At 34.1% G+C, this 16168-nt stretch overlaps 2 protein-coding genes across 2 annotated transcripts; one reads left to right on the forward strand and one right to left on the reverse strand.

Annotated features, from left to right (window-relative positions):
* Window positions 1–2456: 2456 nt before the first annotated feature.
* On the reverse strand, window positions 2457–7736 carry LOC117344517 (G-protein coupled receptor 157-like). Its single transcript, XM_033907278.1, has 3 exons — window positions 6898–7736; window positions 4445–4671; window positions 2457–4219 (listed from the first exon to the last, which is right to left on the reverse strand). Exons 1-3 carry the CDS (start codon window positions 7379–7381, stop codon window positions 3782–3784), a joined length of 1149 nt encoding a protein of 382 aa, XP_033763169.1. The 5' UTR covers window positions 7382–7736; the 3' UTR covers window positions 2457–3781.
* A 2145-nt stretch (window positions 7737–9881) lies between these two features.
* Window positions 9882–14947, forward strand: LOC117314702 (secretory phospholipase A2 receptor-like). Its single transcript, XM_033868789.1, has 5 exons — window positions 9882–10073; window positions 10424–10497; window positions 11682–11921; window positions 13563–13751; window positions 14370–14947. Exons 2-5 carry the CDS (start codon window positions 10437–10439, stop codon window positions 14594–14596), a joined length of 717 nt encoding a protein of 238 aa, XP_033724680.1. The 5' UTR covers window positions 9882–10073; window positions 10424–10436; the 3' UTR covers window positions 14597–14947.
* Window positions 14948–16168: the final 1221 nt, after the last annotated feature.

Consider the following 16168-nt stretch of genomic DNA (forward strand, 5'->3'; position numbering starts at 1 on the left):
CACGTGTATCAAGTTCAATGACTGAGACAGGCATGATACAAAATCTAGCCTACGGTATTCTGTGCAGATTTCCAAACTATGTCCAAATTTTTAATCTTTACACAAATATTATATGCCAGTATTTAATCTTTACACAAAGTATTATATGCCAGTATTTAATCTTTACACAAATAATATATCAAATTAAATCAATTTTTACTGTGTTTGTTGTTTTTAATCTGATTTATAGATACATGTGTATGGCATTTTGTTGTAAAAAAACATATTGCGTGCTAGCTCAATTTTGTGTTAGCTTTTAAAGCTCTGCCATATGTTTGGCAACTATATGTATCAAAGCAATACAATTCAAAACTGATGTTAATCTTTTCAATGCCTTTTGGCGTGAATTGTGACGGAAGTCTACATTTCTTTCTAGTTGGTTCCTACCATAGAAATGCCTGTGGCAATATACGTATAATGCATTAAACTTCTCAAATCTAAATTGCTTGATCCTAAGAGGCGACTGAATTTGGGATGTTATCTATTGTCCTCTTTCTAGTAACGGTATTCTTCTAATATCCTTCCTTGATACAGACTCACATTATTTGGCCATTAGCCAAGCGTTCGTTCCCGTGAGGAAGGGTTCTTTCCCCTGGCAGAGACTTACGAGAGGCTATGGCAATAGTTGAACTAAGACCACAATTAGCTTCGCTATATGTTTCATTGTAACATTAAAATTCATCATAAATCCCCCAAAATCTCATATACAACTTTCCATCTCACCTGGCCAAGACCAACATCTGAGAAGCAAAACATAAAAGTTTCAACAAAGCATGGACTGTTTAGCCCTATTATTTGAGTTATGCGTAGCCTCCGCCGTCTCATTAGAATCCAACTTCGCCAAAGAGCTGGTGAACAACTCCACTTCAGTAGAGATCGTGTTGGGTTCTTTGGGAGGCGCCATTTTGACCAGTGGTCAGTACAAACTTTACAAGCAGATTAATGCGTTATATATGGATGGCTAGTGATTACACTACCTCCAAAAATACGTAGGCTATTGTAGACGATTATGCCATAATTTTTAACAGTCGATGATAAAATAAATAAGCAGATTACTGCTGATTGAAAATTGATAAAAAGTTGCTTCTTGTTAAATATGGAACCTAAGCGCACTGACTCTGGGACCGGAAGTGTCTTCTCATTGGATCCCTGATTGACCTGATGACGAGGTAGAATTTCCTTTATTATATATATATATATATTATTTTTTATTTCATCGATTTTTATATTTTTTAATTGACAAAAATGGTTTCACAGTATCGATTTGCTTAGAGGAACAAGGACGTATCTCCAACATTTATCAATTTTTTGATGTAAATTACAATTCCAACTGAGCATTTCTTATAGAATATGTGCTTTATATCAATGGAAATTGTCTAATTCTTTTAAATCACATAGTATTTTAACAGAATTAAACCATTTCAATTGATATAATGTACAAATTCTATAAGAAAATTTCAATCGTATTTCTAATTTATTAAAATCTAAAAATTGGTAAATTTGAGATACGGCCCTTTACTTCCAAGCACTCCATGTTGGAGATACGTCCTTGTTCCTCTAAACAATCGGTATGAGTGATATGATACTGTATGATAAATAAGACATGGACACGTTCTTAATGCGGATATGTCATTGTATTAGATATGTTAAGATAATTAACACGGGATTCAGCACTTGATTGAAATGAATTTAATAAATAAAGATGGTCAAATGTAATCACACACCTGCTAGAGACTTGATAGTCTTCATGTCTAAGGAACTAAAACGAAAAGCGGTAATTTTTACTGATGGAAAATATCACTTTTTCTTATTTAACCAATCAAAATACTGCTTGCAAATGACATTTGGGAAAATGAAAAAGCTGACCCGGGATGTTTTGTTATCTAAATGTAATAAAAAGAATATGTAACAGTATCTTCAGTAATACAAAATATATTTCACTCGTGTGGCTAATAATTATATCATATTATTATATCAAAATATTAGCCCCACTCGTGAAATATATTTGGTATTATCAAAGACACTTAGATATCCTCTATTTACCTTCAGGAAAATCTCGTTTTCAAAGCTCTCTCTGTAATCTTTACTTCGTCTATATGTTAGCGTTGTTTTATATTTTTCATACTTACAATAAATTATAATAATTAAAACATGGTTGTGGTGTCATCTATTGTTATAGCATGAAGTATAGTTGAGACATGCCTACTATTATCACCTACACAGCCAATGTTTCTTCACGTGAATTTCACGTGAAAAAATTCACATGAATTTCACGTGAAATTCACGTGAAATTATTTGCACGTGAAATTCACGTGAATTTCATGTGAAATTTTTCACGTGAAATTCATGTGAATTTTTTCACGTGAAAAAAACAGCATATAAAAATCAAATGGACAAAAATTCACTTTTTTACCGCTTTTCACGTGAAATTCACGTGAAGACATATTGCCTGTGTACAGCTAGGGAATAGTTGGAATTCATTGTGGAATAGTTACAAAATATTCAACAGTAATACAAGAACTATTCCACAGGAGAAGGTGATAAAAATAGATCTGTCTAACCGCTACTATATATTGTTTTGATTTTGATTTTGCAAACAATATGAAATTGAAAAATAACACTTAACAAAAAAAAGATATGCATAATCCACGAGGAAGTTTTAACTTGATAAATCCAGAATTCCAAGAGCACAACATATTCTCTCCAAAAGAAATCACAGAAGCGTGACATTTGTGTCTGACTAAAAATACCATCTTAGCATGGACACATTTCACGAAAATACCACTGAATTCCAGTAATTATTTATTACTATGTTCTGTCATTTTGTTTATTTCTGTTATAAATCTTCCTAAATTAGAATCGAGATCTTTGGCAGAAAACCATAACTCTTCCAGGCCTCAAGTGACTGACTGTCCAGTTTGCCACGGTATTTCTGAGACTGTCGGTTATGTTGGTGTTCCAATTTATGCTCTGTTTCCTGCATTGCTTGATTATGTTCGGTTCTGAATCGATTGCAAACGATATATGTCCGAAAGAAGATCTCTTTTGAGGTCAAACGTAATGTTAGTTACTTCACTACAGTACTGTACACAGTCCTCCATGTTGAAGAGTGAAATATGAACTGAGTACATTTTTCAGCAGTAGCACCTTGGTACCTGTGAAACATTCACAGATTTCATGCCAAGCATGTTTTTAAGTGAGGTTAACAATGTGAATAGGTTTCAGAGTGCAACATGTAAAGGTTTACCTAGAACAGTGGAATAGTTGAACAATACACCTGCGTAATAGTCTAATTGTATAATGCCATGTTTCAAGTATGGGAAACACCTCCGAAACTTTACCACCGCTGGGTTGCGAATTCGAAACCCACGTGGGGCAGTTGCCAGGTACTGACCGTAGGCCGCTGGTTATTTTCCTCCGGGTACTCCGGCTTTCCTCCACCTCTAAACCTGACACGTCCTTAATTGACCCTGGCTGTTAATAGGACGTTAAGCAAAATAAACCAAACACCTCAAACTGTGGTTACAGGCCGAGAACTATGTATTATCTCCACTATTCCACAATGTTCAGTGTTTCTCTTATACATATACAGCATACATTATTTTTTTTACAGATAATTTCCAAGTCAACTCACTAAAAAGATAAAAGATAATGGTTGGATACAAAGTGAAACACAAATTCTAAATTGATAACACACAAAAAGAATATTTTGGGCGACATGGAATAGTAACCGTATGCTAATTTAGCTGTAATTTTTGCGTGTATGTCCGATATCACTGTCCAATATCGGAACCGTGTAAGAATCCTCATCTTCATCATCTTTTCTGCAGCAAATCGTATCTAGAAATTTTCGATTGATTGTCTCCCGGACCTGACGCCAAACATTGTCATCACAGTAGCAAAACATCAGAAAGTTCAGAGTTCCTTGCATAGAGTCGCCAAGAGATTGGGCATGTATAAAGAATTTTTCATCATACGGTACGAATCCGGGTACTGTCCCTGATCCATAAGCCAAACCAATGATACGAACAAGATTCCGTGTTGTACCCCAAATCCTTGTGACGTAGAAGTAGAACAACATCCAAACCATTACATTGAACTTCGGATGGTTCCGGCTTCTTCCGGAAATAGATATTGATAGCTCTCCATTTTCATTAAATTCATGGAACCTTTGATTTATCTGAAATCAAAATTAAACCAAAATACAAAAAATAAAATAAACGTTTAAAGGGATTTTTCGTCATAATAAGTTCAAACTGTAATGAATTAAACAAACATTTGTCATATCACTTTCAAGTTATCAAGTTTCTTTTTAAATGTATGTATGACTAATTATGTTCATACTTAATGCTAATATGATATTTTCTAAATATATAAAGCATATAAATGTATAATAAAATCATACTATTTGGCCTCGTGTCCTTCGCATTCTTATCCTCATCCAAATGGTGATGATGATCAGAGAAGCTGAAAGTAGGTAAATAAATATTTCCCATATCTGCTTGGTAAATAACATCCAGAGGAGGCGTTGTTTGTTGGACAAAGAATCATCGTCGATCCAACACCAGGATCCAAATCGAGACTTGGCATCGCCTAATGCTCCCGTACTTGTTGCAGATATGGTAATCAATGCTGTAAAATGAAATGATGTCAACAACTTATGGGAGTTTTAATGATTAGTTCGTTAGCATATGGCAAAAAATTGTTTGCTGCGTTTATTGGTTCATGAACATCGAGGGTTTTGAAGCGAAGTTTTCTTGTAGTAACTGGTGGCTACCACACTGAACAGTATACGCGAGGCCCATTGCATGCTATTCAGAACAATACCCATGGACTCCAATACAACAAGCAATCGATGTGTGATATTCTCTGATTCGACGAGAGATACACTCATCTCAAGGTGGAGGTTTCGTGTGTTTTACCAACTGATACATCATGGTCCATTACGACAGACGTATTTAATAAACATGTATGTATTATGTAAGCAAAAACTATAACTAATAATCAAGTAGCAATTTGGTATTACATGTAATTATATTTTAGAGATGATCATTGATTTAAGGACGGGGCGACCAAGGCATCTACCACTTTCCATAACCAGTGGCCCACTCCTGTCTATTCTTCTGTAATGTCGGCGATTGACATTGAATATATATCAAATGCTGATAGAATATCTTATAGTATAATAATATATTGTACATGTGATATAATTATTCTACAGCACCATTGTTTAACAAATGAGTGATTTACTAACGAGATTGACAAATTATAGAAATCACCATGATCAGGCCTTAAACGAAATGTGAAGGGCAGTGAATAAAGCATGAACGTGTGAAGGAAAGAGACTAAGTACGTGATATTAAAACAAGGTTGTGACGTCATCTATTGTTAAAACATGAAGTATAGTTTCGACATGTCTACAATTATTATCTACAGCTGGGGAATAGTTGGAATCCACTGTGGAATAGTTTCAAACTATTCAACAGTAATCAAAGGACTATTCCACAACTTAAGGTGATAAAAGTAGATCTGTCTAAACTCTATTTCATGCTATAACAATAGATTGTGTTGATTTTGGAAAAAAAATAATTATGACAAAAATCATGATAGTTTTTGTTTTTATGAGAACTTCACTACAGTACTGTGCACAGTTCTCCATGATGAACATGGACGAGCCTCAAACTATCCATTATCTTGACAATTTCACAGTTTGAGGTGTTTCCTCAATACTTACTTAATACAACTACGTTTGAAATGGTGTGAATGAGTATTAAACCCCCTCTTGGTTAATTTGGACGAAAACACCAAAATGGTAATGCAAAAGGTGGACTTTTCTCTTCTGATATGTCTGAAATGACCTGTCTACTGACTTTACTTTTTAATGTGCTAATATCGTGTTAATGTCTTTTGTATATGATTTCAATATTGAACGGGAGATCTGTTGTTGCTTATAAAAACTGTATAATTTCAACAACTGAAATTTTGAAATAAAGAATTGCTGCCACAGAGAATATACAGGTCAAGTTAATTCTCCAGTGGGGCTAATACAAGTCTTCTGTTGTTGGTTAAACACACCAAGAGATCTTCTTAAGAATAGGGAGAAACTGACATATCAATTTAACCTTTCTTCATCCATTTTTTTTCTACAGCAGACATGTGACCTGCCTATGTAAGTAGTATACATTCGTGTTATTTTTTTTTATTTTTCAGTTCAGAATGGAAATATTTCCTTATGAAATTCAATATTTGTTCGAAGTGTTATTAACCATCATATTACACTATACGTCATATTGTTATCACATTGCCTATATATGTGTGTACCTAAAATGACGTCACACGGTCATTGTGTGTTTATCTTATTCAAGGTAAATATCTATTGTTACTGCGCGTTATTGTTTACTTTTGTAATCTTAATTTGATACCAAACATCTGGCGAATTACTGATTAAACAAGAAATGAAAAATTATCTTTACACAAAAGTATTCTACTACCACGATACCTAATCAAAAGTGGTTCCCTCTTATAGGTAATGTAATGAAATACATGTTTGACGTTATCAGCATTAAAGCGATTACATAAACTATGATTAACATTATTTTATTCAAATATTTTGTATACTTTAAACGTACATAGTTTAGGCTAAAACTGAATAATTCGCTAAGATAATAAGGCGTAAGGATATGCATGCTTAAAGTAACTATCATCAGATATTTTCAAGAGCGAATCCTGAAAGTAAATTCCAAAACGAACATGAAAATAAACGTCTCAAAAAACTACCAATTACAAGCACTATATTTACTCTACCAAGGACAAATACCAGAGGCACGTATATTAATATATAATATTTAAATGACTTACCCGGAATCGTCCAGGCTACAGTGTGGTATATTCGCTTGGCTCTTTTACCTTTCATCCACTCTGACTTAATAACAGCGACACTGAAAACATACACAATGACAAACAGTGTGTACCAAAAGGAGACCATGTCAAAAAAGGTGCAGATGAAACTTTGGATGACACAGAGAAGATCAGACTTGCCGATGTCCCCGTTTGCGTAGTGAGCTATACCCATATCCATTCCGATACAGAAGAAAAGGTTCGCCACAGCCAGACACTGTATCAAACAAATTAAAAGATCCCTCTTCGCCGCCTGAATGATACACTGAAAAGTGAGCAGAAGAAACAATGACGAAACGATTGAGAGGTTTGTCGTCAAAAGTGTCAGGAATTCAACCCAGTTGGAAAGATCTAAGCGGGGAGGCCGTGGCGGGCTAGTAGTATAATTTCCATTTACTTCAGTACTTCCTATAAACCTATTCGTGGAAATCGTCCATGTTGCCATTTTCCTGATGAATAATATTACTCCTTCGTGCACTGTCGTTAATATCCCTCAGGTAATTATATCTCGGTACGGCGTATTGTATTCTGACATTTATGACAAGAGATACATTATCAGCTTCTGTTTCTTCTGTAGCCTCATCATAATACTATACCAGTTACGCCACTTAAGGCCACGTGAGACAATCAACATTGGTTTCACTGGTTTAACTGGTGGATTCAATTTGGTGATATGTGGCACGCACGTGCAGTGAAACAAGGAAGTACATTGCACATGTCTGTTTCAACAATTTAATCAGATGAAGATAGGATTCATAGTTGTGACGTGTGTGACCTTATTAACTCGGCCAAGATCGAGGTGTTTCATACTAGAGGTATGATATCTAGAATAATCAAAATTCTGAATTTGATAATATCTATTTTTACTAATATAAAATTCAACTGTATTATCAAGGTTTGTTGTATGAATAATGTCCTCGTAGTAAGCATTATTTCCAAGGTTTAATAATTTATAAATAGATATATTTTGAATCATTTATGGTACAGGTATTGCAATATAGGCAAAACAGGTAGGTTGTTCTATTCCAACAAGTGTATTTTTTCACAAGAAATTTACATTTAACAATTGAACGCTTGTTAGCTTGTATATATTGCCAATATAAACGCAAGTGTTCGCAATCATTATCCTCGTTGGGTTTGATTCATTCGTAGCAAATAGCGAAGCATTTCTATGACTTTGATCAAAATAACAATCGTATCATGTGATCTTGACTGTATCTATCGGCTCACAGGTGTAGTCCAGATTAACACTGAGGCAATGTGATACTGTGGTGACAAATGTAAATATTTCATATTGGGTAAAACCCTTGTGTCAGCATGGCAGAACGGTCAGTTACTTCCAATACGATACACATAGCAGTTGTGCTATTATAACACAACTGGTTTCCCCTTATTTTCCTCGAGATTTTGACACCTTAAACACCCGAACCAAAGGTCGTGGTTAAGGATATGATAATAGCTATTATCACATGAAATCTTATCGCTGATACCACGTAGTGATGCATTACCTCGATATCTAGGTAACAGTAGATGTAATATATATCGACTGATATACTTGATAGTATGGGCGTCCGAAAGTAGTGTGTAGTAATAATGTGTATATCAGGGAAGGATTACGGCGGCGGCGGCGGCGGCGACGGCAACTACGACGACGACGATAAATACATTATCATGTGTTAAAATGAACCTGCTAAATTATCTTCCAGATCGAACTTCGGGCGATGGTTTAATTATGTATAGATATATCATATCTTAATCGTAATGTTAATTTTTGTAACTAATCAACACAGTTTTACCAATATGTATAAGTAATTGATAGTAATTTAACGTTAAATTTCATACAAATCCACATGAATATTGAGAAACAACCGAGAATACCGAGCTAATAGCGAAAAGTGGCTACCTGTATATTTGTTTGGAGACCAATGGAAAAAGTACCTGGAGAATAAGCCTACGGCTCCCACTTTGAGGACGTGACATTACCCTTAATTGACCTAGATTTGTATCTCATGTGTCGTCGCTGAAACAGAGGATCGTTACTCTTCCTTGCTCCTTTTTTCAATATACCGTTTTAAAGGTCAGCTTGTAAATGAGTGTTTTGTTTATTATTTGCCAAACTGTTATAAACTTCAGTTCAATTTGCGCTTTCGTTAACATGTTTGTTGTCTCTTGATGTTTCTGGTTTCTGGTTGTTAATTCAGAACTCTTCTAAAATCGATGTGACTTAGATCGAACAGATAAAAAAAGCAAATGCTCCCTGAAATGTTGAAAATAAATATTACAAACAAAGTATATCACTAATACGATTTATTGATAAAATACAAATTCTCGCCCCTTATCGCTAGGTAGTTCCAGGACTGAGTGTTAACAAACAGTATGACCTTATTCTAAAACGTGCGATAAAAAGAGTCCCGCAATCCCGCATTGTCTTCGGGTACAGCCATTTAAAAGAACGCAATTAATCCAAATCTCTATATACTACAAACCAGTTTTTTTCGTTGTTTCTAACTTTGACGATTTCTGCAAGGGCCCACATTGACATTTTTTGTCATCTTTTAATTCTGACCTGTCATTATAAAATTCGAAGTGAACAGTCTCCAGTTCCAGTGGTTTGGTTCGTGAGGGACATGACCTAGTAAATTACCTGCTAACAGACTGGGACATCTCTTAACATTTAAAATGCTCCGATTGAGTATTCATTATGATCAGATCGAGAATACAATTGCATGCGAAAGAATATGCATTTACATAATCAATATAGAATAACAATTTCAAACACAAAAAAAAAAAAATTATAAAAAATTAATACATCATTCCTTTAGCAAACCCAAACCTTTCATATATAAAATAGTTTGCTAGTGAAATACAACATAATATAAAGAACCAACATCTGAGCAACGCTATAATCATACTGTTTATTGTGCGAGCAGCATCTGATCTGATTCAACATTGATTTATTCGCATTCAAAAGAAGAATGCTTCAGTCAACAGTTGAATGTTTGTATTTGACACCATTCATGCTTCGATCGACATCATTATACTGTAGTAGTGCCGAGTCTGATACCACGTTGGTCAGTGTAAGTTCCAGAATAATCAGGAGATGCCGATCCGTACAGAGAGTATTCATATGGAAATCGGTAATATAAATTGATTTATCTATATTTTTTTTTACTGATGTATCTTATATATTTATTGAGAAAGAGTAAGATAGCACTAGTTCGTCGTTTTATACGTTTTGTCATACAAAATCTCAAAATTGTTTATTCATATTGAAAGATTTTAAATTTCAAGGTAAAGATCCTCTTCGGAATTCTTAATAAATTCATTGTCAATATGATACAAACTAACCTTACTTAAAACAAATCTATTGTTCTATTGTGTATTATCTATTGCTGTAAACTTTCTTTTTTTTGGCGTTTTCAAATTTTAGCGGATCTCACATTTTATAAATACAATGCATTTATATCGATCTTTGATAAAATTACAGACAGACAACAGAAATGAGTACTAACAAGTTATCCGGGATCACGTTAATTTTCCTGTCGGCATTGATATCAACAGGTAAGGTTGATTTATGTTTCTTGTACATTGATTTTCTTGATTTTTTGTGTTTTGTTTGATTTTTTGACAAAGATGCATTGTTTAGCTCAACTGTTACATGAACTGCAACTTCAGATTACAAGAATATATACAGCATGGTAATGTAGAAATATAATTCCAGGAGTTAGAAACCAAATAGAAACAAAAACTTAATAATGTTTAGAATGTTTCGTTTAGATATATTTGTATGAAAAGCATCCATTAAATTTCAGTGATTTGATTATCTTGTTTAATATCTTTAAACAACAACAACAACAACAACAACAACAACAAAATATTATTCAAAAATAATATTTATTTGATTACTTTCATAGCGAAAACCAATCAATGAAACATAAATAATAAGATAGATAAAGGTGTGAGAACAGCGAGGCCCAGTCAAGGAACTTCATAAATTCATGTACATTCGAGGGCTGATTGAAAAGTTGTTACGCCATAATATATATATACACCGATGGCAAAAGTTTATAGATACTGGGATTATGTTGAAAAATAATACAATATGTCCAGCAAAATTCAAATCCTTCTATATGAGGTTCACAACGTATCAATCAGCCCTCGTATAATAAAAAAATAAGTCTTTTGATAATTATGTTTCAATAATTATTCCCAATATGCATGCTGTATACTTTAATTGGTATCTCGGAATCGTGTTGAAAAATAATCATGGTGGTCAAAACATATCTGGGTTTCTAGTTTGGTAGTAATTTAAACTTCGTTTTGGGTGGAGAAAAGAAAGTACTGAAAACGGAGTTTCCGTGCCTTTAAAAACATGCACGAAGTAACATACCTGTGTAAAATACTCCAAAGATATTTTAGAGAAACGTATAATAAGGCTAAATAGTATTGTAAAAAAAAACAAAACCCAGTAGTATTTAAAGCTTAGTATATCGACCTTACCATGACTGCAGTTTCTTGTATGCATAGGGAAAAATGCGCTCTAACTAACTTGTGCTGCACATAGTTGGAATGTAATTCGTAGCTCTTAATGACCGTTTTAAGCTACGTCCTTTTTCTATTGGAAATAGTTTCTTTTGCTTCTTCTGCAAGAAGTTGACGTTTTCACGTTTTTTAATGTTAATTCCAGGTTGCCAATATCTGATATTGAAATATTGGGACATATTCATTTTCTTTTTCTTTTGAAGCCGTGTGTGTGAATGCAAATTATATTTGGAGGGAAAATGTAACAGAAGAGAACTTTATCTATAATGATGGCGTTGTGCTTACACAACAGACGTCAAACGCCATTAAGTGTGCACGAGCCTGTAAATCACACTCCATTCCGTGTTTAGACATTACCTACACGACAACGACAGAGGAGTGCCGAGGGTACAGCGGACTGTCACATGACTCTATCAGTCAAGCGAACACCAAAATGTGGCGACGTAAGTAGGCTCAGTTCAAAGATGATGGGTTCAATTATTGTTCCTCGCAAAAACATTTATCTGTTTTTAATGTTGTATTTTTCATATTGTTTCAGGTAGAACCATTCTAGCAAACACCAAATTGTGCAAAGTAGCTCGCGGTATAAGTGATAAATAAACACATATTTTTACCGGAACAAAAATTGAGCGTAAACACATGGAACACCATCCTTAACATCCTTTAAAACCACGCCCTGATAAAAAAAACCAATGACATTGACCTATGTCCCTTTTGTGTTATTAAACTGTCCTTATCCCGACTTCCATTAAATATCTGAAATATATATTACATAATTGATTTATTTTAAAAAAAAATGAAGAATACAATGTAATTTTTACATTCGTCTGTCAATGGCCATGCTATCAACTGGTAGGAAGAAGCGTGATTTTAAGGGCTGTGAACAACAATCATAGCGCTCCTCTATGACGTCATAATTCTAGCTATTTGGAAGGCGGCAATTCATTGGACATCAAAATGTCTGTTCAACATAAAGGTTGTGGAAAGTTAATAATCACTTCTAGTTTAAATCAAGTTAGAATTAATAATTTGCCTTTAATATGAAGTGGCTTGCTTGTATATAAGATTCTGAATAATTTCGTTACTCATGTTATAAGATACATGCTGACGAAGCCTTATATAGCCTTCAATACTGCTGTATAATCCAATTGATATATTCATATCAATAAAATCTGTTGAAATGAAATATGCATTCTGATTTTCGAATTCATAGGGGTTACGCTAGTCGAGTAACGAAGACAAATATGGCTAATGGAATTCATTGTTATTCGTCACTTGATAGCAAATAAAATATGCTCCTAATCATTACAGCATCCATTGAAAGAATCAGCATGTAGTTTGTCAAGTTCGATTTAGTCTCTTTAAATATATGGACATATTTATGTCAATATCTACTGCTTACCTGCGTCACTTTGTAAATAAGATAACAATAGGAATTGTTCATCATTTTACCTGTCGTATGTGGACAATGGACAATGAATCACTTTGTCCTCCCAACGACACAATTGTATTAAAACAATGGCTAATGAAATAAACAGTGGTGTTACTTATGGCATAAGGTAAGATTGTCCATCTTAGAAAACAGCAACAAAGTATATAAGCATTGACACAAATATGAATCGATGAAATTTGAACGAAATACAAGAAAGTGATTTGGAGGGAGAATGTTGAAAAGTAGAACGAAATCACATTATTGCACGACGACGATTTGTGAATTTGAAACCAGTGGTAACAGCGACCTATAAAGTTTATCGAATTATTAGGTCATTAACTTGACAACAATTGATCTAATCTGAAAATAAACAAATAAAGTAACATATTGTATGAAACAGGATTAATAAGTTTTTCTTGTGAGATAAAAAAAGAGGAACCAAAAAAAACAACAACTAAAAAAAACAAAAACAAAAACAAAACACAAAAAAATTATCCGAAAAACACTTTATTTCTAAAAAAGCGTCGTTACTTTTCAAAATGATGATTATTGTAATTAAGATATTGAATGATGAAACTCCATGTTTTCAAACTAATATAGGCCGCCATTATTACCTTTCTGAGTTTAATAGTGTATGTTTCAATGTTTCCAGACGTCTGTCGGCTAGACGGGTACACATACGACCCGACCTTCCGTGTGTGTATTCGTCTGTACACCACCGCTAAGACCTGGTTCGAAGCTTCGGAGTCGTGCTCTAATGACACAGCATATCTCCTTATACTGGACACACTGGAGAAAGTGCAGGCCACGAAAACTGGTGCTCACAAGGACCTTTTCTCAGGCAAGTTATTTAGCGTTGATTTGCAAAAGGTTTGAGTTTGATTCGATATATGATGTATTTTAAATTGAATACCCAAAATCAACTTATCGAGTGCGAAATAAGGTTTATATATTATTTTCATGTAAAATTATTCACTTTCAAAATGAATAGATTCTGCAATGCGCTAAAAGTTGTGTGCGACAAAATATGTATGATTAGAATATTAAATGCACTTTGTTTGGGGCCGTGGTAGCCGAGTGGTTCAGGTGTCCCGACACTTTATCACTCGCCCTCCACCTCCGGGTTGTGAGTTTGAAACCTACGTGGAGCAGTTGCCAGGTACTGACCGTAGGCCGGTGGTTTTCCTCCGGTTACTCCGGCTTTCCTCCACCTCCAAAACCTGGCACGTCTTAACATGACCCTGGCTGTTAATAGGACTTTAAACAAACCAAACTAAAAGCACATTGTTTTATCATTTAGCTCTGCTAAGATTTATTATAACGTTTAAACATCAATTTTAAGAAGACCATAGGGCACATTGATTTATATTTCATAAAAATCAGTTTCACCATTGTAGCCAGTATCACATTGTTTTTTAATCAGACTTACTGTTAACCAATCAATATTATGTCGATACAGAATCACACAGTTGGTGGGTCGGAGGCTACGATTATGACATCGGAACAGCAAATGACTTCAAATGGAGCAATGGTGAAAGTATTGCCATACCAAGTGATATTTGGTTTCTACCGAACCAGCCGGACAATCAAGCTGAAATGTGTGTAAATCTGTACATAAACACCCCTGGGATCAATGACCAAGAATGTGATGATTTATTGTATTATGCGTGTCAGGAAGACATTTAACTCCAAGAAGACTCGTGTGCATTTCTTCGTCTATAAATTCACCTTCCTAATCGGCACATCTGTCAATAAAATGCTCCTTTACATTTTCGTTCATTGTACTGTAAACGTTGAAATTTACGTGAGGTGGAAATTTACGCTAATAACGCAGAATCCTTTCGTTCGCGAAAATTCACCCCTCTCGTATTATTTTGATACCAATTTGCGTAATCTTGAACTACAAGAGAAAGTGGATCGATCGCGAAAATTACCCCCACGCGTATAGTTTACATATTGACATCGCAAAATCAACCCCCGCGAAAATAATCATGTTTACAGTATATAAAATGTGTTTAAAATTGTCATTGGATGAAATGATTTGTTTTGTTGTTTGTATGTTAGGTTTATAGGCCCGAGAACAGCAGAGGTCATTTTAAGGTGTAATATCATTGGTGTGGCCGGTGACCACACTGATTAGCATACGAAAAGATACGTTGCTTGTTATCCAGAACATTTGAGGAAAAAATGATGCAACCAAAACAACATCGGTGGTTGGGTAGGGTTCGAACACCACTTCCCCGGTCTTCATCCGAGGTTGCATTTACTATAAACCGACTAACGGTCTGAAATGAAGTTTTTGAATGATCTGATAGACTAGATACTTGTCCTATGTTTTTTTTTGAACAAAATTGCTATCACAAGATCATTTTCCCCTAGTTTCAAACTTGAGACTTATCCTAGAGACAAAAGTAATGAAACTCAATCTTATCAATGCTAATTTTAATGTTTAAGTGATAATGGGCCAGTCTAATGACATGAGGATTTTCTTTTTATCTGGCCCTGGTTTTATAGCTGTTCTTTGTATTTTGCCAAAATTTAAAGATTTTGTTTTGTATTTTTCCACAATTTATAAAATATTTTAATATTTTGCCCAAATTTTCAAATTTTATTTATTATTTTGCCAATATTTATAAAAAAAAATGTATTTTGCCCTAGATTCATGGATATTTTTTTTTATTTTGCTCTAGTTTTATGTATTTTGTTTTTGTTTTGCCCTTGGTTCTATAGATTTTGTTAACATTTTGCTCTGTTTGTATGGATTTGCTATTATTTGGCCCACTTTTATAGATGTTGTTGATATTTTGATGTTGATGTTTTATGAGTTTTGTTTAATATTTGCCCTAAATTTATAATTTTGCTTTTAATTGTCCGAGTTTACACAGATTTTCTTTTTATCCTGTCATAGCTTTATAGATTTTGTTGTTATTTTGCGCAAGTTGTAACGATGATGTTGATATTTTGCCCTTATTTTGTAAAAAAAAAGTGCCGTTTAGACATCGGTAGTGTCTTGATGGTTTTACTGGAACCTTTGGTCATTTTATTCATTAATTACTCATCAGTCATTAACCTTGTAAATCTAAGGCATCCAGCGCTAAAGGTAGATATAACAGGAGAAAAAGTATCCAGCAATATCTATAATCTTTCACTTTTACGATAATTCATCTTACAAACGTTCTTGTTTCAAATCTAAAGATACTTTACGACTAAGATGTCCACTAACAAGTCAGATCTAATACAGGTATGACAAAACACCCC

This window comes from Pecten maximus, chromosome 16, assembly GCF_902652985.1.
Source record: "Pecten maximus chromosome 16, xPecMax1.1, whole genome shotgun sequence".
Classification (NCBI taxonomy): Eukaryota; Metazoa; Mollusca; class Bivalvia; order Pectinida; family Pectinidae; genus Pecten; species Pecten maximus.